The sequence below is a fragment of the Bubalus bubalis genome, chromosome 2 (genome assembly GCF_019923935.1).
Source record: "Bubalus bubalis isolate 160015118507 breed Murrah chromosome 2, NDDB_SH_1, whole genome shotgun sequence".
In the NCBI taxonomy this organism is placed as follows: Eukaryota; Metazoa; Chordata; class Mammalia; order Artiodactyla; family Bovidae; genus Bubalus; species Bubalus bubalis.
This window is the reverse complement of record NC_059158.1, coordinates 52,892,256-52,915,251: the sequence shown is the minus strand read 5'-3', so window position 1 is coordinate 52,915,251 and position 22,996 is coordinate 52,892,256. Positions and strand designations below refer to the sequence as shown.

The 22,996-nt window shown below is 41.3% G+C and overlaps 1 protein-coding gene across 4 annotated transcripts in view; it reads left to right on the top strand.

Annotated features, from left to right (window-relative positions):
• Positions 1-22,996, top strand: part of OCA2 (OCA2 melanosomal transmembrane protein) — a 317,417-nt gene that overhangs the window by 42,821 nt on the left and 251,600 nt on the right. For all 4 annotated transcript variants that reach the window (XM_044932081.1, XM_044932080.1, XM_025272557.2 and 1 more), the window contains exon 2: positions 9,697-9,966. In XM_044932081.1, the coding sequence (XP_044788016.1) occupies positions 9,719-9,966 (248 nt within the window). In that variant the 5' untranslated portion in view covers positions 9,697-9,718. The remainder of the gene's footprint in view (positions 1-9,696; positions 9,967-22,996) is intronic.

Genomic DNA, 22,996 nt, shown 5'->3' with positions numbered 1-22,996 from the left:
CAAATAGATGGGGAAACAGTGGAAACAGTGGCTGACTTTATTTTTTTTTGGCTCCAAAATTACTGCAGATGGTGACTGCAGCCATGAAATTAAAAGATGCTTACTTCTTGGAAGAAAAGTTATGACCAACCTAGACAGCATATTAAAAAGCAGAGATATCACTTTGTCAAAGGTCCATCTAGTCAATACTATGGTTTTTCCAGTAGTCATGTATGGATGTGAGAGTTGGACTGTGAAGAAAGCTGAGCGCCGGAGAATTGATGCTTTTCAACTGTGGTGGTACTCTTGAGAGTCCCTTGGGCTGCAAGGAGATCCAACCAGTCCACCCTAAAGGAGATCAGTCCTGGGTGTTCACTGGAAAGACTGATGTTGAGGCTGAAACTTCAAAACTTTGGCCACCTGATGTGAAGAGCTGACTCCTTTGAAAAGACCCTGATGGTGGGAAAGATTGAGGGCAGAAGGAGAAGGGGAGAACAGAAGATGAGATGGTTGGATGGCATCACCGACTCAATGGACATGGGTTTGGGTGGACTCCAGGAGTTGGTGATAGACAGGGAGGCCTGATGTGCTGTGGTTCATGGGGCCGCAAAGAGTCGGACATGACTGAGTGACTGAACTGATAGGTTTGGGGCCATGATGTTTTCACTATCATTTTTTGATAGATTTTTTAAATTTCTTGTTTGATTTCTTTAGTGATCTCTTGGTTATTTAATAGCATGTTGTTTAGCTTCCATTTAAAACAAATTTTTTTTTTTCCTTTAATTGATTTCTAATCTCATAGCATTGTTGTTGGAAAAGGTGCTTGATATGATTTCAGTTTTCTTAAATTTGACATTGCTTGATTTGTGGCCCAAGCTGTGATCTATCCTGGAGAATGTTCCGTGTGCTCTTGGGAATAAAATGTATTTTACTGCTTTCTGATGGAATGTCCTCTAAATATCAACTGGTCTATCTGGTCTAGTATATCATTCAAACCTGTATTTCCTTATTTATTTTCTGTCTGGATGATCTATCCATTGGTATAAAGGGGGTGTTACAGTCCCTCAGTATTATCATGTTACTGTCAATTTCCTCTTTTATAGCTATTATCATTTGCCTTATGTATTAAGGTGCTCTTATGTTGGGTGCATAAATATTTGTAATTGTTATATCTTCTTCTTGGATTGATCCCTTGATCATTACTCTCTTTTAATGGTTTTTATTTTAAAGTCTCATTTATCTGATATGAGTGTTACTACCCCAGCTTTCTTTTGATTTCCACAGAATATTTTTCTATCCCCTCACTTTCAGTTTGTATGTGTCTCTGGGTTTCAAGTGAGTTTTTTTGTAGAAAGCATATATGGGCCTTGTTTTTGTATACATTAAGCCAGTCTGTGTCTTTTGGTTGGAACATTTAATCCATTTACATTTAAGGTAATTTTGTGTATTTTTCATTTTATTTATTGTGTTGTTTGTCAGTGTTTGCTCTTTAGTTTTTCTAAGTCCTTGTTAAAATTTTTTGTATTTTCTGCCTCTGTGCCTCCATTCTATTTCTGATATTTTGGATCATCTATACTATCATTTGGAGAAGGCAATGGCACCCCACTCCAGTACTCTTGTCTGGAAAATCCCATGGACAGAGGAGCCTGGTAGGCTGTAGTCCATGGGGTTGCTAAGAGTTGGGCACGACTGAGCGACTTCACTTTCACTTTTCACTCTCATGCATTGGAGAAGGAAATGGCAACCCACTCCAGTATTCTTGCCTGGAGAATCCCAGGGACAGAGGAGCCTAGTGCGCTGCCATCTATGGGGTTGCACAGAGTCGGACACGACTGAAGCAACTTAGCAGCAGCAGCAGCAGCAGCAGCAGCATACTATCATTATTCTGAATATTTTTTCAGATAGGTTGCCTATCTTCTCCTCACTTATTTTATTTTGTAGATGTTTACCTTGCTCCTTTTTATGTAACATATTTTTTGCTGTCTCATTTTTCTTGATGGGTGAGGCTGTGCTTCTGTCTTGCAGGTTGTTTTGTCTGAAGTGTCCAACATAGGAATTTGCAAGCAGGTGGGTGGAGTCAGGTCTTGGTGCCTACATGAGGATCTCCAGGAGACCTCACACTGATAAATATTCACTGGCACATGAAATTCTCTGTTAGTCCAACAGCTTGTACTTGGTGATCCCTCCATAGAACTGCAGGCCTGACCCCTGGCATGGTTACCAAGAGAACTATTCCCAGAAGTTTAATTTTGAGTGGGAATTGGTTTTCATCCAAATTTACTGGAGAATGGCCTCCTGTTCTCTACTCTTTGTGTAGACATCTCTGTATGGCTAGAAAAGGAACTTTAGAATGGAATACATATCAAGAACACCTATGTGCTGCTCTAAACTCTTATCTATTTCCATTTTATGTGATATTTTCCCCTTCTGAGTTAGTACTCTATTTCCTGTGCCAGTATTTTTAACAAGAGACCAGGAGCAAAAACATGTGAGTTCAACTTAAGTAGCTTTGAACCTCTGGTGCTACTTTTTTTTTTCAAGCCCCTCCAATATTAGGAGGTGAGGTGATATCTGTAAACTCTAGACTCTTACTACAGAGCAATTTGGCTTCTTAATGGCAGGAAATTGTGATTCCCTGTCTCTCTTGCCTCCTCTTCCCCTCTAACTATGTCTGCTTCTGTGACGCCTTTGTTCTTATTTCATTGAGTCTTTCCCAGGCACTGGAACTTAATCAGTAGGTCATTTCTAATTTATGGACCTTGTTTTTCCTCTTTCTATTCCCCTCCTTCCCTACCACATATTTTCTGTTTATTAAGTGTTTTTTTCCTGAGAATCTAGGTCATACTCTATATCATGTGCTTCCTCACTGGTTTTCAGGTATCTTGCTCTATCGATAGTAATGATAGCAGCTCCCTGCTCTGGCATTGCCCTGTGTACTGTCCTTCTGCCAAGACCTTTTATGTTAGGCCAGAGAAAGGATAGGTGGGGTGCCTGCCTTCTCAAAACATTTTCAGTTTTACAAGTTGTCTGACAGCTTTATATACAGTATGTTTTAGGAGAACAAATATGCTTCTCTTTTTTATTTAGGATTTTAACAAAATAGGGTTTGATTCTGATGAGCAAGTTTGTGTGCGTGTGTGAGCATTTATGTGTATGTATACCTATACAAATCTACATTATATATACAATTTTTGTATTGCCATTTAAAATAAAAAGATGTTTCTTAATAAAATGTCAAATTCTTGCCATTAAAAAAAAAATTTCCTGGTACCTCCTCTTGTCGTGTCCTTGCCCCTGTGGTGAGCTGCAGTCTATGCACACCTTCCCAGTAGTAGAAACTACTCTAAGTAGTTTCTGGGCCCACTGTGTGAGACCAACCTCTTGTGTGTCCCTCTCACCAGTGTCTGTTCCTGGAGCTGGTCCAGATCACACGTGTCCATGGAGACCAGCAGGGCATAAGTCTTCACAAACATACCCACAGAGGCTGGTGCAGGTGGAGGAAGCCTTGGAGGGGGATGGCCCTTGGCCCAGCTGGACCCTTGGCCAGAGGAGCCCCTTTTGGAGTGGCACTTGGGCTGCCAGGACCCACGAGGCCAGAGGAGGCTTTACAGGACCCACATGGCTGGAAGAAGCCTTGTCAGCCTTTATTTCTTCAAATACTTTTTCAGCTACATAGTATTTCTCATTTCCTTCTGGAATTTTGATTACGTGAAGATTATACCTTTTGTTATAGACCCACAGGTCTGAGGATCTGTTAATTTTTTCCTCTGTTGTCTGTATTAAATAATTTCTATTGTTCTAATTCCCAGTTCAGGGGTTCTTTTCTCTTTCCTCCACTTTGCTCTTGAACCCATCTACTGAAGTTTTAAATTTTGCTATTGTGCTTTTTAGTTCCATTTGGCTTTTCTTTGTTGACGTTTTCTATTTCTTTGCTGAGATTTTCACTTGTTCCAATTGTGTCTGTTATTGCCTTTTAAAACATTTTCATTTTGCATTTTGGTTGTCTTAAAAATCATTGTCAGATAATTTCAACATCCCTATCATCTTGGTTTAGTTCAGTTCAATTACTTAGTCATGTCCGACTCTTTAGGACCCTATGGACTGCAACACACCAGGTGTCCCTGTTCATCATCTTGGTATTATCATCTATTTTCTTTCAAGTTGATATTTTCTTGGTTGTCACTGTGACAGGTGATTTTGACAGAAACTTGCTCATTTTGAGTATTATGAAGCTCCAATTCCTATTTAAACCTTCTGTTTAGCTGGTTTCCTCTGATATCACTTCAGCAGAAGGGCTGGTACTGCCTCATTCCTGCCAGGTAAGATTAGAAATCCAAGTTCCCCAGTTAGCCTATGTTAATATCAAGGTAGGGAAGGATTCCCTACTATTTCTGGATGGTAGTGTGGGAGCTCCCTACTGAGCCCCTGCTGATAGCTTCTTAGCTGGGAGGGATTATTATTATTATTGCCCCGCATGTGGCCTCCAGGGACACAGTTGTGAGGTGGCCTCGTTATTGCAGTGGTGAAAGTTCTGGCTCTCCACTTGGCCTCCTCTGACACCTCAATAACAAGGGCAAAGAGTTTCCCTTATTGCAAAGTGGGACTGAAGTTCAGGTTCCCCATTCGTGGTCTCCACCTACATGAGGGGGCATGCCTACGGAAGAGGTTGGACTTCCTAGTACTCAGGACAGATGACTGTGCCATCTCCCTGTGTGCTTTCTTAGACACCTCTCCAGTGGGGATGGGAGACTGGTCCACTTATTACAGGCTGGTGAGGGTAGGAGTTTAGGTTTACCACTTGGCCTTTGCTCTCTCATTGAATGTGGGTTTGCAGTGTTTGGCTGCAGTAGTTATTGTCTAAAAGCGTTCTAACCTACTAGGCTGCTGCATTCATGTTTCTTTGGCTAGAGAGGACAGGCTTTTCTTAGGGCTTTTTTTGATCTACATCTGTTGGTGTTTCTAGGTTGCTGACTTCTTCAGCACCTAGCCTGGGATATATGAGACATGATAAAGATCCAAGGACACAGTCTCACTGCTGTGTCATTTCTTGGGTCCCTAACTAACTTGTTTGCCTTCTTCTGCCCACCTTTCAGAGTTTTCTTACTGAAATAAGAAAACTTCTTAGCAAGTTGTTTTATATAAAATGTCAGATTTTTCTTTATACTTCATAGGAAGAAGAGGGAAAAATAGTTCTACTCTGTGTTCCTGGAAGCACAAATCCTCAGATGTAATTTTTTAGTGTAGACAATATGTTTGCATCCTGGCCTGAATGATTCAGGAGACAAGGAATAGAAATGTAACAAAGCAATCGAAGCAGGTGAGAGTGGGAGGTCTCCAGTGTACCTGGTAGGGCGGCAGGCAGGCATGTCCTTGGAAGGCTGGGTACTTTATTCTAATTACTTCATTTTGTCAGTGTGGAACTTTTTTCTCTTGGAGACATTCCTTGCCCTTGCTGTGTTCTTCTCTAAATCTCAGTGTCTGGCTCTGGCTCAGGCTCTGTGGTTAGCAACTTTCTGCTGAGTTTGGCCTATAGGAGAGTCTACTGGGGGATTGGGGAAGGGAGAAAGGGAGAGGCCAATACTTTGCTTTGTGCCACCCTGCTTTAGGAGGCATCTCTTCTGGGGCTCCAGCTCCTACCAGAAAGTACCCCTCCATGGTTCCTGCATTCATCTTCTCCCTCTGTCTCTCAGCCATGGTGGTGGAGGTCTCCTGCTGGTGCTAATCTCTGGCCTCTGGTTAGCTTTTCAGCATGTCCACTTCCTATGTAACCAACTTCTGTGTTTATGTACACAGAACAGCTTTCCTTACTGGATCCTGGCTGACTCCCTCAATGAGGAAAGGATGAGGCAAAGTCAGTGGCTGAGACTAGAGAGATGGGAAGGTATATATGGGTTTAAGGAAGGAGATAGAGGAGAACAGCAGTGAAAATTGCCTTGGGAGATGCACTAGGATTGCTGGGAAGTGCTGAGCCCATTGAGAATCCTGCATGTGGAGGTCAGATGAGACCAACAGCAGGACCCAGGGTTCTCTATGGCCACATTCACCCATTTAACTGGTGGCTCAGGGTGGATGAGCCAGGTTTGAGGTGGCAGATAGACTCTGGGATGACCTCCATGATCCCCACTGCCTGGTGTTCACACTCTTGTGTGATGACCCCTTGCCCTTGAGTGAGTGTGGGACCTGTAACTGGATTCCAAGCAGTGGAATATGGCAGAGGTGATGGATGGGCTGTTACTCCATGGCTGTAGGAGGCCTGTGGGAAGTAAGTGTGACCTCCAGTCGATAGCCAGCAAGAAGCTAGGTCCTCAGTCTTACAGCTACCAGGAAGTGAATTCTGCCAACACTGAGTGATCTTGGAAGCTGATTCCCAAATGAATGACTCTTGAGTTCCAAAGCAGAAGATTGAACTAAGCCTTGCCCCTGACTCACTGAGATGCTGAGATTATAAATGTGTGTTGCTTTAAGCTACTATTATTGTGGTAATTTATTAGGCAGTAATAGAAAACTCATATAACAGGTGAGCTTGACAGAATACAAGATAAAGCAAGTAAAAGAGGGTGTTGGCTAGACCACAAAATCTCAGTTGGGAAAGGGGAGTGAGAATGTGGTGGTGTTGGCTGATGTGGGAGCAGGTGAGCTTCCTGCTGGTGAGGCACTCAAGTAGCTGAGAGTCCAGGAAGTGGATGGTTACTCCAAAAAATAGCAGCAAGTGTAGTCGTGGAGGGGAGGTGGTGAAAGAGAGAATGAGAGACAGTGATCACAGCTAGGTCTCAGATCTTCAAAAAATGAAGGGACATGCCAGGAAGACAGTAGCCATGAGATAAGGGTGGATGCTGTATTGCAATGGTACCTGGAATCTGGTGGTCTTGCAGCTTTGAGAAGATAGGAGCCAGTGAGATAACAGCATGCCATTTGGGCAATTTGGTCAGTCTCACAGATCACTGTGATTTATTCTTTGTTTGTGAGGTCTACATAACAAGCCATCTTATCAATGAGACCCCATGTGGGCCCTAGCAACGAGGAGCTGATGTTCCCCATGAAGGGATTTGGTGATTTTCTAGCTATGAAGAGATACAAGGATTGGGATCATGAAATCAGTTCCTGGAAATACCTAATTGTCTAAATACCTGTTCTACCAGATCCCCTGGAACACAGGGTGCCTCACTCCACCCTGAACTCTCTCAGGGGGTGTTGAAGGTCAACAGCTACAGCAGCACAGGGTTCAATCTCTGCAGAGGCAGATGACAAATGCCTTGTTCAGTTCCTGGCAAATGTTCTCGGCAAGTGCCAATTTGTAGTTGACAAGAGCAACCTTTGATAGCAAACCATTCTGCTGCCAACCACAGGTAATTGTGGGGTTGTGGGATGCTGCCAACTATTATATAAACAAGTAGAATGATAAAAGGTTAAAACATAATCCCCAAAGTAAGACACCATAACCTTGCAAGTATAGTGATTTTTCTCATTTTTATAGTAGGTATTATTGATTCCAGATGTGTGTAGGAGTAAGCAGCAGCTTGCAGCAAGCATCAGCAAGTGGTAGCTGGAAGCAGGGTCTTAGTTTCCTAGTCTGGGAGTCCTTACCACTGGACCACAGGAGCCAGCAGTTAGGGCTAAGATCCCTAGTCTTGCCTGCCCAGTCAAGAACTAATTCAGGTAAGGAGGCAGAAGATAAAGAGTAAAGTAAAAAGTTTATTGAAGAGAAAAGTACATGAGGAAATGTGCATGGGCAAACTCAAGAGAGTCACACCTTTGGGAAATTTGAATCCTTTATAAACAGGCAGTTCTCTGGGTCTTTGTCTTCGCTCAGGCCAATCACCTTGCTTTGTTCCCCTTGGTTAATTTGTTGAAGGACTCTCCCCTGGGGTGCGCATGCACACCCTAGCCAAGATGGGTCTCGAAGTGAAGGCTTCTGGGAGGAGCAAGACTCATTATGGCCTGGAATTAATCCTCTGACTTTTGACTCCAAGGAGCCTTTTACATGTGTGAGTGAAGTCACTCAGTCATGTCCGACTCTCTGCGACCCCGTGGACTGTAGCCCCCCAGGCTCCTCCGTCCATGGGATTCTCCAGGCAAGAATACTGGAGTGGGCTGCCATTTCCTTCTCCAGGGTAGTGTCTGTGTAGTGTCTCCCTTATCAGACAAGGTTGTTTCCTTTCTTTGTCCTTGCCATGATTATTCCCTTGAGGTAAGAGACAAAGATTGGCTATTTACCTTGTTTCTTCTGCTGGCTGTAACTTCTGCAACTGGAGACTATCTATCTCTTATCTCAAGAAATGCAAAGAGGAGGCTGGCTAATTGTAAATTCCTCAACTGAAGCCCACCTATCTCTTATCTCAAGAATGCAAGCAGAAGGGTGGCTATAAATTTCTAATCTGGAGACCTTCTATCTCCTACTTCATTATTGTTTTCTTACTGCAAGAGTATTAATTTGCTAGATGCAAAAATTGTTAAAGTCACATCCTAGATAAAGACAAGAAAGCCCTAATCATCTGTATCTCTATCACACAGAAGTAGCCATACTTTGGAGGCTATGACCTTCTGGTTTTCTGTTCTATGTATATTCTAGGTTTTACCAAGCTTGGACTTGGTAAAACTTGCCTCATGATGGGCCAATAAATACAAGCAAGATGTTAAGGAAGACACTTTATTCAGGGAGCCAGCTGACTGGGAAGATGGCAGGCTTGTGCCTCAAAATAACCAACTTGTTGGGGTCTGGGTGCCAGGTTCTTTTGTAGAGTCAGAGAGAAAGAAGCAATGAGGAAATAAAGTTGAAAGGCAGAATAAAGAGGGAAAGGCAGTGAGGGAGTAAAATGAAAGGGTATTCAATCTTGCAAAACATCTCTAGGGGAGAGGAAGGGGTGTGTTAATCTCCTATTCACAGGTGGGCAGGGACAGATCGTCTCTCGAGCCGAACAAAGGCACTTTAGTTTACAGTCAGGCAGGGTTCTTTGAGGCAAGCCATTATGTATGATTATAATAACAAAAGCAATGAAAAGCAAGTCAAAGGAAATTTCCAACATGGAGTAAGAATTGGCCTCCTCTCTGCAACATATTTATTCCAAGAGATATATCCCATTATACCAGTGGTGTTTACCACATTTTAAACATTTCCCATGATCAACATCTTTAGAGGATGTTTATTTTTGAATAGTGTTTTATACTGTGAAAGTATCACTGCTGCTGCTGCTGCTAAGTCGCTTCAGTCGTGTCCGACTCTGTGCGACCCCATAGACGGCAGCCTTCCAGGCTCCCCTGTCCATGGGATTCTCCAGGCAAGAACACTGGTGTGGGTTGCCATTTCCTTCTCCAATGCATGAAAGTGAAAAGTGAAAGTGAAGTCGCTCAGTCGGGTCTGACTCTTAGTGACCCCATGGACTGCAGCCTACCAGGCTCCTCTGTCCATGGGATTTTCCAGGCAAGAGTACTGGAGTGGGTTGCCATTGCCTTCTCCGAAAGTATCACAATTTACCCTAATTAATACTCTGTTGTTGAATAGTTAGGTCACTGCTAGTGTGAAATATGCTAAAATATTCATCCTTGGAGATGAGCATACATTGGAATGTAATATTAGATATTAGAATGCTGAAACATGATAAAGTCCTTGTTATAAGAGGTCTTTTTACTATACCATTCAGTAGTATAAATTCCTCAAGGTGCAAATGATATTCCCAGTTTGCTTTTTATCAACAGCAGTTTCTTTCTGTTTGACCCCAGTGAGAAGAGTGGCAACAGAAGCATGCACCTAGAGAATAAAGATGGCAGGCTGGCCTCTGGCAGGCTGGAGATGGAGCTACATCAAACATCTGCTCCCACGAGTGCTGGCCTGGGAGGCTCAGGGTTGGTGGAACTCAACACCAGCAACCGCAGGCCACAGCAAGGAGTTGGCAAGGCAGATTCCCTGAGCCCCTACCACAATGGGGCTGCTGGGCAGAGCTGCTGGGCTGCTGTGGACCAGGATTTTGGCTCATTCCTCAAGGAGCGGAGGTGAGTTTAAAACAGTTTTATCTTATAAATGTGGAATTCACAAATACTGGATTTCCATGAGCATAGTTCCCTTACATTTTTTTGTGGGAAAAATTTCCAGATATTCTGCAAGACTCTTTCCAGCACTAGATCACTTTCCTGGCCTGTTTTGAATGAATGCTGTTTCTAAAATGTGGCTAATGTAAATCCAAAAGGTAATAAAGATAGAAATCAGATCGGCCTCATCAACTGTGTACAAACTGGTTAGTAAGTATTTTCTTAGAGCTATTAACATTAGGATATAGATATACAGGAAAGAAGAGTGTGTTAGTTATCTAGTGTCAGATAACCTGTTAGTCACTCAGAAGTGTCTGACTCTTTGCAACCCCATGAACTATAGCCCACCAGGCTCCTCTGCCCATGGAATTCTCCAGGCAAGAATACTGGAGTGGGTTGCCATTCCCTTCTCCTGGGGATGTCCCTGACCCAGGGATCGAACCTGGGTCTACATATTCCAAAATTCAGCATCTTAAAACAACACATGTTTGTTTCCTTATAGTTTTGTGAGTCAGAAATCTGAGCATTGCTTAGCTGGATCCTCCACCTAAGGGTCTTTCACGGGCTGAGAACAAGTTGTCAGCAGAGGCTGACCATCGTTCAAGTGGGTAGGGTCTGCTTCCAAACTCATCATTGTTGGCTGGACTTAGTTCTTCCTGGGCAGGTGGTCTAAGGTCCTCAGTCCCTTGCCAGGTGGCCTGCTCCTTCAAGGCTAGCATGAAAGACAGTCCTTTGTAACCTAATCATAGAAGTAACTCCCCATCACTCTTGCTGTGTTCTGTTTGTTAGGATGAGTCACTAGGTTGTGCCCACAATGTAGGGGATGGGATCACACAGGGACGTGAACACCTGGAGTAGATTATTGAGGGCATGGCAGACAAAGGCTGCCTGTCACAAAAGTGGATGAATCTGCCTGCCAACACAGAAGACACAAGAGACATGAGTTTGATCCCTGGGTCAGGAAGATCCCCTGGGATAGGAAATGGCAACCCACTCCAGTACTCTTTTCTGGAAAATTCCATGGACAGAGGAGCCTGGTGGGCTACAGTCCATTGGACTGCAGACAGTTGGACACAACTGAGCACACATGCGCACACACACACACACACACACACATTTTTAGTTTAGTTTAATAAAGCAAATTCCATACTGTTTTCCATAATGGCTCCATCATTTTACATTCCCACCAACAGTGTATGTGGGTTCCCTTTTCTCTACATCCTTACCAACAATTGGTATTTGCAGACTTTTGCTGACAGCTGTTCTGACAAGCCTGAGTATCTCATTTTGTGGTTTTGATTTGCATTTCCCTGATGATGAGTGATGTTGAGCATCTTTTCACATATCTGTTGGGCATCTGTATGTCTTCTTTGGAAAATTATCTATTCAGGTACTCTGCTCATTTTTTAATCAGATTGTTTGGTTTTTTGATGTTGAGCTGTGTGAATTCTTTTTATATTTTGGATATTAACTCCTTTTTGGATGTATCATTTGCAAATATCTACTCCCATTAAGTAGGTGGCCTTTTTGTTTTGTTGATAGATTCTTTCACTGTACAAAAGCTTTGATGTGTACATTTATTTTTCCTTTTGTTTCCCTTGTCTGAGAAGACATATCCCCCAAAATATTGCCAAAACAGATGTCAATGAGCGTACTGCCTATGTTTTCTTCTAGAATTTTATGATTTCAGGCCCTGCATTTTAGTCTTTAATTCATTTTTTTTTTTTTTTTTGGTACTAGGAATGAGGAAGTAGTCTAGTTTGATTTTTTTTTTTTTGCTTGTAGAGGTACAGTTTTCCCACTATTATTTATTGAAGAGGTTATCTATTCCCCATTGTGTACTCTTGCCTCTTTTATAATAGACTAATTGCCCATTTGAGCTTTTCATTTCTTCTGTTTGATTGAGCTATGTATCGTGTGTGTGTGTGTGTGTGTGTGTGCTAGTACCATGCTGTTTTGATTTTTATAGGTTTGTAGTATAGCTTGAAGCCAAGAAGTGTGATACACCAGTTTTGCTCTTTTTAAAGTTTGTTTTGGCTATTGAGGGGTTTTTATGTTTCCATCCAAATTTTAGAATTATTTGTTCACATTCTATGGGAAATACTACTGGTATTTTGATAGGTCTTACATTGAATCTGTAGATTGCCTTGGGTAATATTAACATTAATTCTTGGGTCATTTTAGCAATATTAATTCTTCCAATCCATGAGCAATATATCTTTTCATTTGTTTGTGTCATCTTGAATATCTTTCATTAATAAGTGTGGGTCTTTTACCTTCTTGGCTATAGTCATTCCTAGATGTTTTATTCTTTTTGATGCAATTGTAAATGGTATTGTTTTCTTGTTTTCTCTTAATAGTTTGTCGTTGGTCATTGTTCAGTCGCTAAGTTGTGTCTGACTTTTTGTGACCCCAGCACACCAGGCTTCCCTGTCCTTCACTATTTCCCTGAGTTTGCTCAAACTCTTATCCATTGAGTTGATGATTAATGGCCATCCAACCATCTCATCTTATTCCACCCTCTTCTCCTTTTGCCTTCAGTCTTTCCCAGCATAAGGATCTTTTCCAATGAGTAGGCTCTTCACATTAGGTAGCCAAAGTATTGGAGCTTCAGCTTCAGCATCAGTCCTTCCAATGAATATTCAGGGTTGATTTCCTTTAGGACTGACTGGTTTGATCTCCTTGCTGTCCAAGGGACTCTCAAGAGTTTCTCTAGCACCACAGTTCAGAAGCATAAACTCTTCAGCACTCTGCCTTCTTTATAGTTTGTTGTTACTATATAGAAATGAACAGATTCCTATATATTAATTTTATATCTTGCCACTTTATCAAATTCATTGATGAGTTCCAGTAGTTTTTTGATGGCATATTTAGGATTTTCTATTTACAGTATCATGTCTTCTTCAGTGATGGTTTTCTTTCTACATTTTCCATTTGTATTAAAAATTTTTTTCTTGTCTGGTTGCTGTAGCTATGAATTTCAACGTTGTGTTGAATAAAAGAGGTTCAAGAGGGCATCCTTGTCTTGTTCCTGAAGTTAGAAGTAATGCTCTCAGTTTTTACCACTGAGAAAGATGTTAGCTGTGGACTTTTCATATATGGCCTTTTCTATGTTTATGTATGTTTCCTCCATACTCATTTTGTTCAGAGTTTTAATCATGAATAGATGCTGAATTTTGTCAAAAGCTTTTTCCTGCATCTATTGATGTGGTCACATAATTTTTATTCTTCAGTTTGTTAATGTGATGTATAATCTTGATTGATTTTTCTATCCTTGCATTCCTGGGATACTCACTTGATTATCATGCATGATCTTGTTAATGTATTTTTGAATTTGGTTTGTTAATATTTTTTTGAGGATTTTGTATCTCTGTTCACTAGTGATCAGATCAGATCAGATCAGTCGCTCAGTTGTGTCCTACTCCTTGCGACCCCATGAATCGCAGCATGCCAGGCCTCCCTGTCCATCACCAACTCCGGGAGTTCACTGAGACTCACGTCCATTGAGTCATTGATGCCATCCAGCCATCTCATCCTCTGTCGTCCCCTTCTCCTCCTTCCCCCAACCCCTCCCAGCATCAGAGTCTTTTCCAATGAGTCAACTCTTCGCATGAGGTGGCCAAAGTACTGGAGGTTCAGCTTTAACATCATTCCTTCCAAAGAAATCCCAGGGCTGATCTCCTTCAGAATGGACTGGTTGGATCTCCTTGCAGTCCAAGGGACTCTCAAGAGTCTTCTCCAACACCACAGTTCAAAAGCATCAATTCTTTGGCTCTCAGCCTTCTTCACAGTCCAACTCTCACATCCATACATGACCACTGGAAAAACCATAGCCTTGACTAGATGGACCTTTGCTGGCAAAGTAATGTCTCTGCTTTTGAATATGCTATCTAGGTTGGTCATAATTTTCCTTCCAAAGAGTAAGTGTCTTTTAATTTCATGGCTGCAGTCACCATCTGTAGTGATTTTGGAGCCCAGAAAAATAAAGTCTGACACTGTTTCCACTGTTTCCCCATCTATTTCCCATGAAGTGGTGGGACCGGATGCCATGATCTTCATTTTCTGAATGTTGAGCTTTAAGCCAACTTTTTCACTCTCCAATTTCACTTTCATCAAGAGGCTTTTTAGTTCCTCTTCACTTTCTGCCATAAGGGTGGTGCCATCTGTATATCTGAGGTTATTGATATTTCTCCCGGCAATCTTGATTCCAGCTTGTGTTTCTTCCAGTCCAGCATTTCTCATGATGTACTCTAGTGATATTGGCTTGTAATTTTCTTATTTTAATTTTAAAAGCTATAATTGCCTAGTTTTGGTATCAGAGTGATGTTGGCCTTGTAGAAAGAGTCCAGAAGTTTTCTTCCTTTGCAGTTTTAAAAAATAGTTTGAGAGGATAGATGTTAATGCTTCCTTAAATGTTTGGTAGAATTGGCCTGTGAAGCCATCTGGTCATGGGCTTTTGTTTTTTGGGAGTTTTTTAAAATTACTAATTCAGTTTCATTACTGATAATTTATCTGTTCATATTTCTTATTCATTCATTCTTTGGAGATTGTACACTTATAGGAATTTGTCCATTTCTTCTAGGTTGTTCATTTCATTGTTTGTAGTAATCTCTTATGATCTTCTGTATTTCTATCACTTCTCCTTTTCTCATTTCTGATTTTGACTTTGGCCCTCTCTTTGTTTTCTTGATAAGTTTGGCTAAAGGTTTGTCAATTTTGTTTATCTTTTCAAAGAACCAGTTCTTAATTTCATTGATCTTTTTATTGGCTTATTTTGGTTTTTATTTCATTTATTTCTGCATTGATCTTTATTATTTCCTTCCTTTTACTAACATTGGGTTTTGTTCATATTTTTCTAGTTCCATTAAGCATAAGCTTATATTGTTTATTTGGGACTTTTCTGCTATACTGAAGTAGGCATCTCTCTTTATAAACTTCACTCTTAGAATGGCTTTTGCTGCATATCATGGATATTGGATCACTGTGTTTCTGTTTTCATTTGTCTCCAGGTATTTTTTTATTTGCTCTTTGATTTTTCCAGTGATCCATTGGTTATTTAGTAACTTATTGGTTAGTTTCTATGTGTTTTTATTTCTTGCAAGTTTTTTGTTCTTTTTCTCCTTGTAGTTGATTTCTAGTCTCATAGTGTTGTGGTTGGCAAAGATGATTTCAGTCTTCTTACATTTATTGAAATTGTTTTGTGACCTAGCATGTGAGCTATCCTGGAGAAAGTCCCATGTGCACTTGAAAAGAATGTATATTCTGGTGCTTTGGGATGGAATGTCCTATGGATATCTATTAAGTCCATTTGGTTTAATATGTTGTTTAAGGCCAGCATTTCCTTATTGATAATCTGTCTGGATGGTCTGTCCATTGATCTAAGTGGGGTGTTAATGTTCTCTAATTATTATTGTGTTACTGTCAGTATCTCCCTAACTGTTAATATTTGATGTATGTATTTAGGCAACCTTATGTTGAATGCATATATATTTACAATTGCTACATTTTCTTCTTGGGTTAATTCCTTGATCATTGTGTAATATCATTCTTTGTCTTTTATGACAGCTCTTTGTTTTGAAGTCTATTTTGTTTAAGTTTTCCTACCTTGGTTTTCTTTTTGTTTCCATTTGCATAGGATACTTTTATCCTGTTCCCTTTTAGTCTGTGTGTGTCTTTAGAAATGAGTCTCTGGTAGGCAGACTATATATGGGTCTTTTTTTAATATACATTCAGGTTCTTTACATTCTTAGATTGGAACATTTAATCCATTTATCTTTTAAGTAGTTATTGATAGGTATGTACTTATTACACTTTTATGATATTAATTGTTTTGGGGCCATTTTTGTGGTTCTTTTTGTTCTTTTCTTTTTTAAAACTCTCTTTACTTTTGATCTGATGACTATCTTTGGTGTTCATGTTTTTTCTCTTTTTTGTGTATCTATTGTAGATTTTTGGTTACCTTGAGTTTTATATGGAGCAATCTATCTATATATACATGGTTACTTTAAGTTATTAATCTCTTAAGCTTGAATGTTTTTAACAACACTGCATTTTTACTCCCCCCTCAACTTTTACATTTTGACATCATATTTTATATCCTTTAGCTTTGGATGTGAGTCTCAGTGAACTCCAGGAGTTGGTGATGGACAGGGAGGCCTGGCGTGCTGCGATTCATGGGGTCGCAAAGAGTCGGACATGACTGAGCGACTGATCTGATCTGATCTGATGCTTTAACTAATTGTGGACACTAATGATTTTACTACTTTTGTCTTTTAAACTATTACTCTCTTTATAAGTAGTTGATCTCTTACATTAAGTGTATATTTGCCTTTGCTAATGAGATTTATCCTTCAGTAATTTTCATATTTCTAGTTGTGGCCTTTCCTTTTTTGTTTAGAGAAGTCCCTTAAATAATTCTTATAAAGCTGGTTTGATGGTGCTGAACTCTTCTGGATTTTGCTTGTCTGTAAATTTTTTGACCTCTCCATCAAATCTGAATGAAAGCCTTGCCAGGTAGAGTATTCTTGGTTGTGGTTTTTCACTTTCATCACTTTGAATATATCAAGTCATTCTCTTTTGGACCACATAGCTTCTGTTAAAAAATCAGCTGATGGCCTTGTATGAGTTTCCTCATACATTACTAGTTGTTTTTCCTTTGCTATTTTTAATATTCTCTACTCGTCTTTAATTTTTGTCATTTTAATTACAATGTGTCTTGGTGTAGATCTCTTTGGGTTGATCCTATTTGGAACTTTCTGTGCTTCTTGGACTTGAATGTCTGTTTCCTTTTCCAGGTTAGAAATGTTTTCAATTACTATGTCTTCAAATAAGTTCTCTGCCACTTTCTTCTTCTTTGTGGAATCCTATAATGTGAAAGTTAGTATGCTGATGCTGTCCCAGAAGTCTCTCCATTTTTAAAATTCTTTTTTCTTTTTTCTATTCAGCTTGCATGATTCTCACTACTCTTTCAGTTCACTGATCTGTTCCTCTGTATCACCTAATATACTGCAAAATTTCTTTTGGTGTATTTTTGTTTAAGTTATCCTTCAATTCTGGTTGATTTTTCTTTATAATTTCTGGTTTTCTTAAACTTCTCGCTGTATTCATCCATTCTTCTAAATTTGCTGAGCATGTTTATGGTCATTTTCATGGAAACTCTATTAGGTAGATTGGTTATATCCACTTTGCTTTGTTCTTCTGGTGTTTTATCTTGTTCCATCATTTTGGAATATGTTCCTCTGTTATTTCATTTTTCTTAATTCTATATTTTTATTTCAAAGCATTAAGTAGAATGCTTACACTTTTGTGTCTTAGAAGTGGCTTTATATAGGACGTATGCTTATCTGTCCCAGAAGTCTACTCTTTCTGGTCACCAGAGCCAAATGTACTAGGGATGCTCCCAGTGTGGGCTGTGTAGGTCCTTCTGTTGTGATGAGATGACTACCGTGGTTGGTCTGGTAGGTGTGGTTGGCCTCTGGTCTACTGATTGCCAGGCCCTGCCCTGGCAGTTGATGGGTGTGGCTGGGTCACAAGGTTGATGGCTGAAGAGCTCCGAAGTGTCACAGGGCTAGTGCTGCGACCACTGCTGCTTCTGCTGCTGCCAAAGCCACAAAGTTGAACCAAAGAAAGAGTTGGAGTATTTGGATGAAGATATGGGATTTGGTCTCTTTAATCATCAAAAAGCAATCAATTTAGCCAGTTTATTTGTGAAACAAGAAATTAAATACTAACTTCTCTTTTAAAAAAAGATCAAAGATCCTGGATCTAGTGTTGGCCTATTGATGGCTGGTCTGGGCTGGTGGGGCTAGTGGAGCTAGTGTTATTTTGCTGGTGGGTGGCACTTAAGCCTAGGGAGTCCCAGGGCTAGTGCCAGACTGCTAGTGGGTAGACCAGGCTGCTGGAGTCTTTGGTTCCAGGACCCTGGGGGTCCCAGAGTTGGTGTCAGTCCACTGGCGGGCCAAGCTGAATCCTGAGGTCTCTGGCTACAGCGTCTAGAGTTTTTCAGAGCTGGTGCTAGCTCTCTGTTATGTGCATGTGAAGTGTGTGCATGCTCAGTTATGTCCAACTCTTTGCAACCCCATGGACTATAACCTGTCAGGCTCTTCTGTTCATGAAATTTTCCAGGCAAGAATACTGGAGTGGGTTGCCATTTCCTACTCTAGGGAATCTTCTTGATCCAGAGATTGAGCTCATGTATATGTCTACCTCACACAACCTGTGACCAAGCAAGTACCTCGTGATGTGAGGTACATAAACGATCTCAACTGTTACATAGTCAGTTCAGTTCAGTTGCTCAGTCGTGTCCTACTCTTTGTGACCCCATGAACCCAGGCCTCCCTGTCCATCACCAGCTCCCGGAGTCCACTCAAACCCATGTTGATCGAGTCAGTGATGCCATCCAACCATCTCATCCTCTGTCATCCCCTTCTCCTCCTGCCCTCAATCTTTCCCAGCATCAGGGTCTTTTCCAATGAGTCAGCATAGTCACTATTTACAAAACATGGGACGAAAGCCTGAACAAGCCATCTTGGCCAATTTGCTCTCGCCTCACATTCTATGTGCAGTCCATCTTCTGCGATGTTCCCTTGGCAAGTAACACTGACCCTTGGATTTACATCTTGCTACAGCGGTAACTACAACAACAATCAGTTACACCCCCAATACAAAAGAAAACCCAATGCCAGGTATTACCTGGAACTCATGTTGAAGTCCTTGCCCTCATGGGGCTAGAAAAGCCAGTCACCACATGTGGAGCACCTTTATTTTACGTGGCCAGGTCCAGTCCACCATCTGTCCTTGTGATATTGCAGGAAAACCTTTACAGGGGCAACTCCACTCCTGCGGAATTTTATTAAGGACCCATAAAACCCCCTACAGGTGCTGCACCAACTGCTTCAAGGTGGAGATTTCAGTGGCATTCACAGCCCACCCAAAGGTTCCGAATACTTTCACACTGTTCTAAATCTGCAAGAGAATCAGAGGGTAGTAGCACATCACAGCACACAGCCTGTACAGTACACAGTCCTACTAAACCTATAGCACATGATACAGCCTTGACAGCACACTGTTATACTAAACCTACATCACAGGACAAAGCCTTTACGGCACAGTGTTCTAAACCTACATCACAGGACACGGCCTGTACAGTACACTGTTCTACTAAACCTATAATCACAGGACACGGCCTGTACAGTTCACTGATCTATTAAACATACATCACAGCACACAGCCTTTACGGCACACTGTGCTCCTAACCCTATATCACAGGACACAGCCTTTACAGCACACTGTTCTAAACCTACATCACAGGACAAAGCCTTTACAGCACAGTGTTCTACTAAACCTACATTATAGCACACAGCCTTTACAGTACACAGTCCTGCTAAACTATATCACATGACACAGCCTTGACAGCACACTGTTCTACTAAACCTACATTACAAGACATGGCCTGTACAGTACACTGATCTATTAAACATACATCACAGCACACAGCTTTTACAGCACACTGTTGTCCTAACCCTACATCACAGGACACGGCCTGTACAGTACACTGTTCTACATAAGACACAGCCTTTATAGCACAATGTTCTACTAAACCTACATCACAGCACACAGCCTTTACAGCACACTGTTCTACTAAGCCTACATCACAGGACACGACCTGTACAGTACACTGTTCTACTAAACCTATAATCACAGGACATGGCCTGTACAGTTCACTGATCTATTAAACATACATCACAGCACACAGCCTTTACGGCACACTGTTCTCCTAACCCTACATCACAGGACACAGCCTTTACAGCACAGTGTTCTCCTAAACCTACATCACAGGACAAAGCCTTTACAGCACAGTGTTCTACTAAACCTACATCATAGGACAAAGCCTTTACAGCACAGTGTTCTACTAAACCTACATCACAGCACACAGCCTGTACACTACACTGTTCTACTAAACCTATATCACAGGACACATCATTTATAATACAGTGTTCTACTAAACCTACATCACAGGACTCAGCCTTTACAGTACACAGTTCTACTAAACCTACTTCACAAGACAGCCTTTACAGCAAACTGTTCTAATAAACCTACATCACAGGAGACAGCCTTTACAGTACACTGTTGTACTAAATCTACATCACAGACAACAGTGGTTATGGTACACTCTTCTACTAAACCTACATCACAAGACATAGGCTGTACAGCACAGGGTTCTACTAAACCTACATCACAGCACACAGCCTGTACAGTACACTGTTCTACTAAACCTATATCACAGGACACAGCCTTTACAGCACACAGTTCTACTAAATATACATCACAGGACACAGCCGTTACATTAAACTGTTCTACTAGACCTACATCACAGGACACAGCCTTTACAATACACTGCTCTACTAAACCTACATCACAGGTTCTACTTAACCTACATCACAGGACACAGCCTTTACAGTACACTGTTCTACTAAAGCTAACTCACAGGACACCTGGGTTACAGCACAGTGTTCTACTAAACCTACTTCACATCTAACAGCTGTTACAGTACACTGTTGTACAAACCTACATCACAGCACACAGCCCTTACAGTACATTATTCTACTAAACCTACATCACAGGACACAGCTATTATGGTACACTGTTCTAGTAAACCTACATCACAGGACACAGCATTTACAGCACATTGTTCTACTAAACCTGCGTCATAGGACACAGCCTTTAGAGTACACTGTTCTCCTAAACCTAGATCACAGGACACAGCCTTTACAGCACACTGTTCTACTAAACCTACATCACAGGACACAACCTTTACAGCACAGTGTTTCTAAACCTACATCACAGCACACAGACTTTACAGTACATTGTTCTACTAAACCTACATCACAGGACACAGCCATTTCAGCAAGTTCAGTTCAGTTCAGTTCAGTCACTCAGTCATGTCTGACTCTTTGTGACCCCATGAATTGTAGCACGCCAGGCCTCCCTGTCCATCACCAACTCCCAGAGTTCACTCAAACTCAAGTCCATCAACTCCATGATGCCATCCAGCCATCTCATCCTCTGTCGTCCCCTTCTCCTCCTGCCCCCAATCCCTCCCAGCATCAGAGTCTTTTCCAATGAGTCAACTCTTCGCATGAGGTGGCCAAAGTACTGGAGTTCCAGCTTTAGTGTCATTCCTTCCAAAGAACACCCAGGACTGATCTCCTTTAGAATGGACTGGTTGGATCTCCTTGCAGTCCAAGGGACTCTCAAGAGTCTTCTCCAACACCACAGTTCAAAAGCATCAATTCTTTGGCGCTCAGCCTTCTTCACAGTCCGACTCTCACATCCATACATGACTACTGGAAAAACCATAGCCTTAACTAGATGGACCTTTGTTAGCAAAGTAATGTCTCTGCTTTTGAATATGCTATCTAGGTTGGTCATAACTTTCCTTCCAAGGAGTAAGCGTCTTTTAATTTCATGGCTGCAATCACCACCTGCCGTGATTTTGGAGCCCCCCAAAATAAATTCTGACACTGTTTCCACTGTTTCCCCATCTATTTCCCATGAAGTGATGGGACTAGATGCCATGATCTTCATTTTCTGAATGTTGAGCTTTAAGCCAACTGTTTCACCCTCCTCTTTCACTTTCATCAAGAGGCTTTTTAGTTCCTCTTCACTTTCTGCCATAAGCGTGGTGTCATCTGCATATCTGAGGTTATTGATATTTCTCCCAGCAATCTTGATTCCAGCTTGTGCTTCTTCCAGCCCAGCATTTCTCATGATGTACTCTGCATAGAAGTTAAATAAGCAGGGTAACAATATACAGCTTTGACGTACTCCTTTTCCTATTTGGAACCAGTCTGTTGTTCCATGTCCAGTTCTAACTGGTGCTTCCTGACCTGCATATAGGTTTCTCAAGAGGCAGGTCAGGTGGTCTGGTATTCCCATCTCTTTCAGAATTTTCCACAGTTTATTGTGATCCACATAGTCAAAGGCTTTGGCATAGCCAATAAAGCAGAAATAGATGTTTTTCTGGAACTCTCTTGCTTTTGCGATGATCCAGCGGATGTTGGTAATTTGATCTCTGGTTCCTCTGCCTTTTCTAAAACCAGCTTGAACATCTGGAAATTCCTGGTTCATGTATTGCTGAAGCCTGGCTTGGAGAATTTTGAGCATTACTTTACTAGCGTGTGAGATGAGTGCAATTGTGTGGTAGTTTGAGCATTCTTTGGCATTGCCTTTCTTTGGGATTGGAATGAAAACTGACCTTTTCCAGTCCTGTGGCCACTGCTGAGTTTTCCAAATTTGCTGGCATATTGAGTGCAGCACTTTCACAGCATCATCTTCCAGGATTTGAAATAGCTCCACTGGAATTCCGTCACCTGTGCTAGCTCTGTTCGTAGTGATGCTTTCTAAGGCCCACTTGACTTCACATTCCAGGATGTCTGGCTCTAGGTGAGTGATCACACCATGGTGACTATCTTCATCGTGAAAATCTTTTTTGTATAGTTTTTCTGTGTATTCTTGCCACCTCTTCTTAATATGTTCTGCTTCTGTTAGGTCCATACCATTTCTGTCCTTTATTGAGCCCATCTTTGCATGAAATGTTCCCTTGGTATATCTAATTTTCTTGAAGATATCTCTAGTCTTTCCCATTCTGTTTTTTTCCTCTATTTCTTTGCATTGATCGCTGAAGAAGGCTTTCTTATCTCTTCTTGCTATTCTTTGGAACTCTGCATTCAAATGCTTATATCTTTACTTTTCTCCTTGCTTTTTGCTTCTCTTCTTTCCACAGCTATGTGTAAGGCCTACCCAGACAGCCATTTTGTTTTTTTCATTTACTTTCCATGGGGATGGTCTTGATCCCTGTCTTCTGTACAATGTCAAGAACCTCAGCCCATAGTTCATCAGGCACTCTATCTATTGGATCTAGTCCCTTCAATCTGTTTCTCATGTCCACTGTATAATCATAAGGGATTTGATTTAGGTCATACCTGAATGGTCT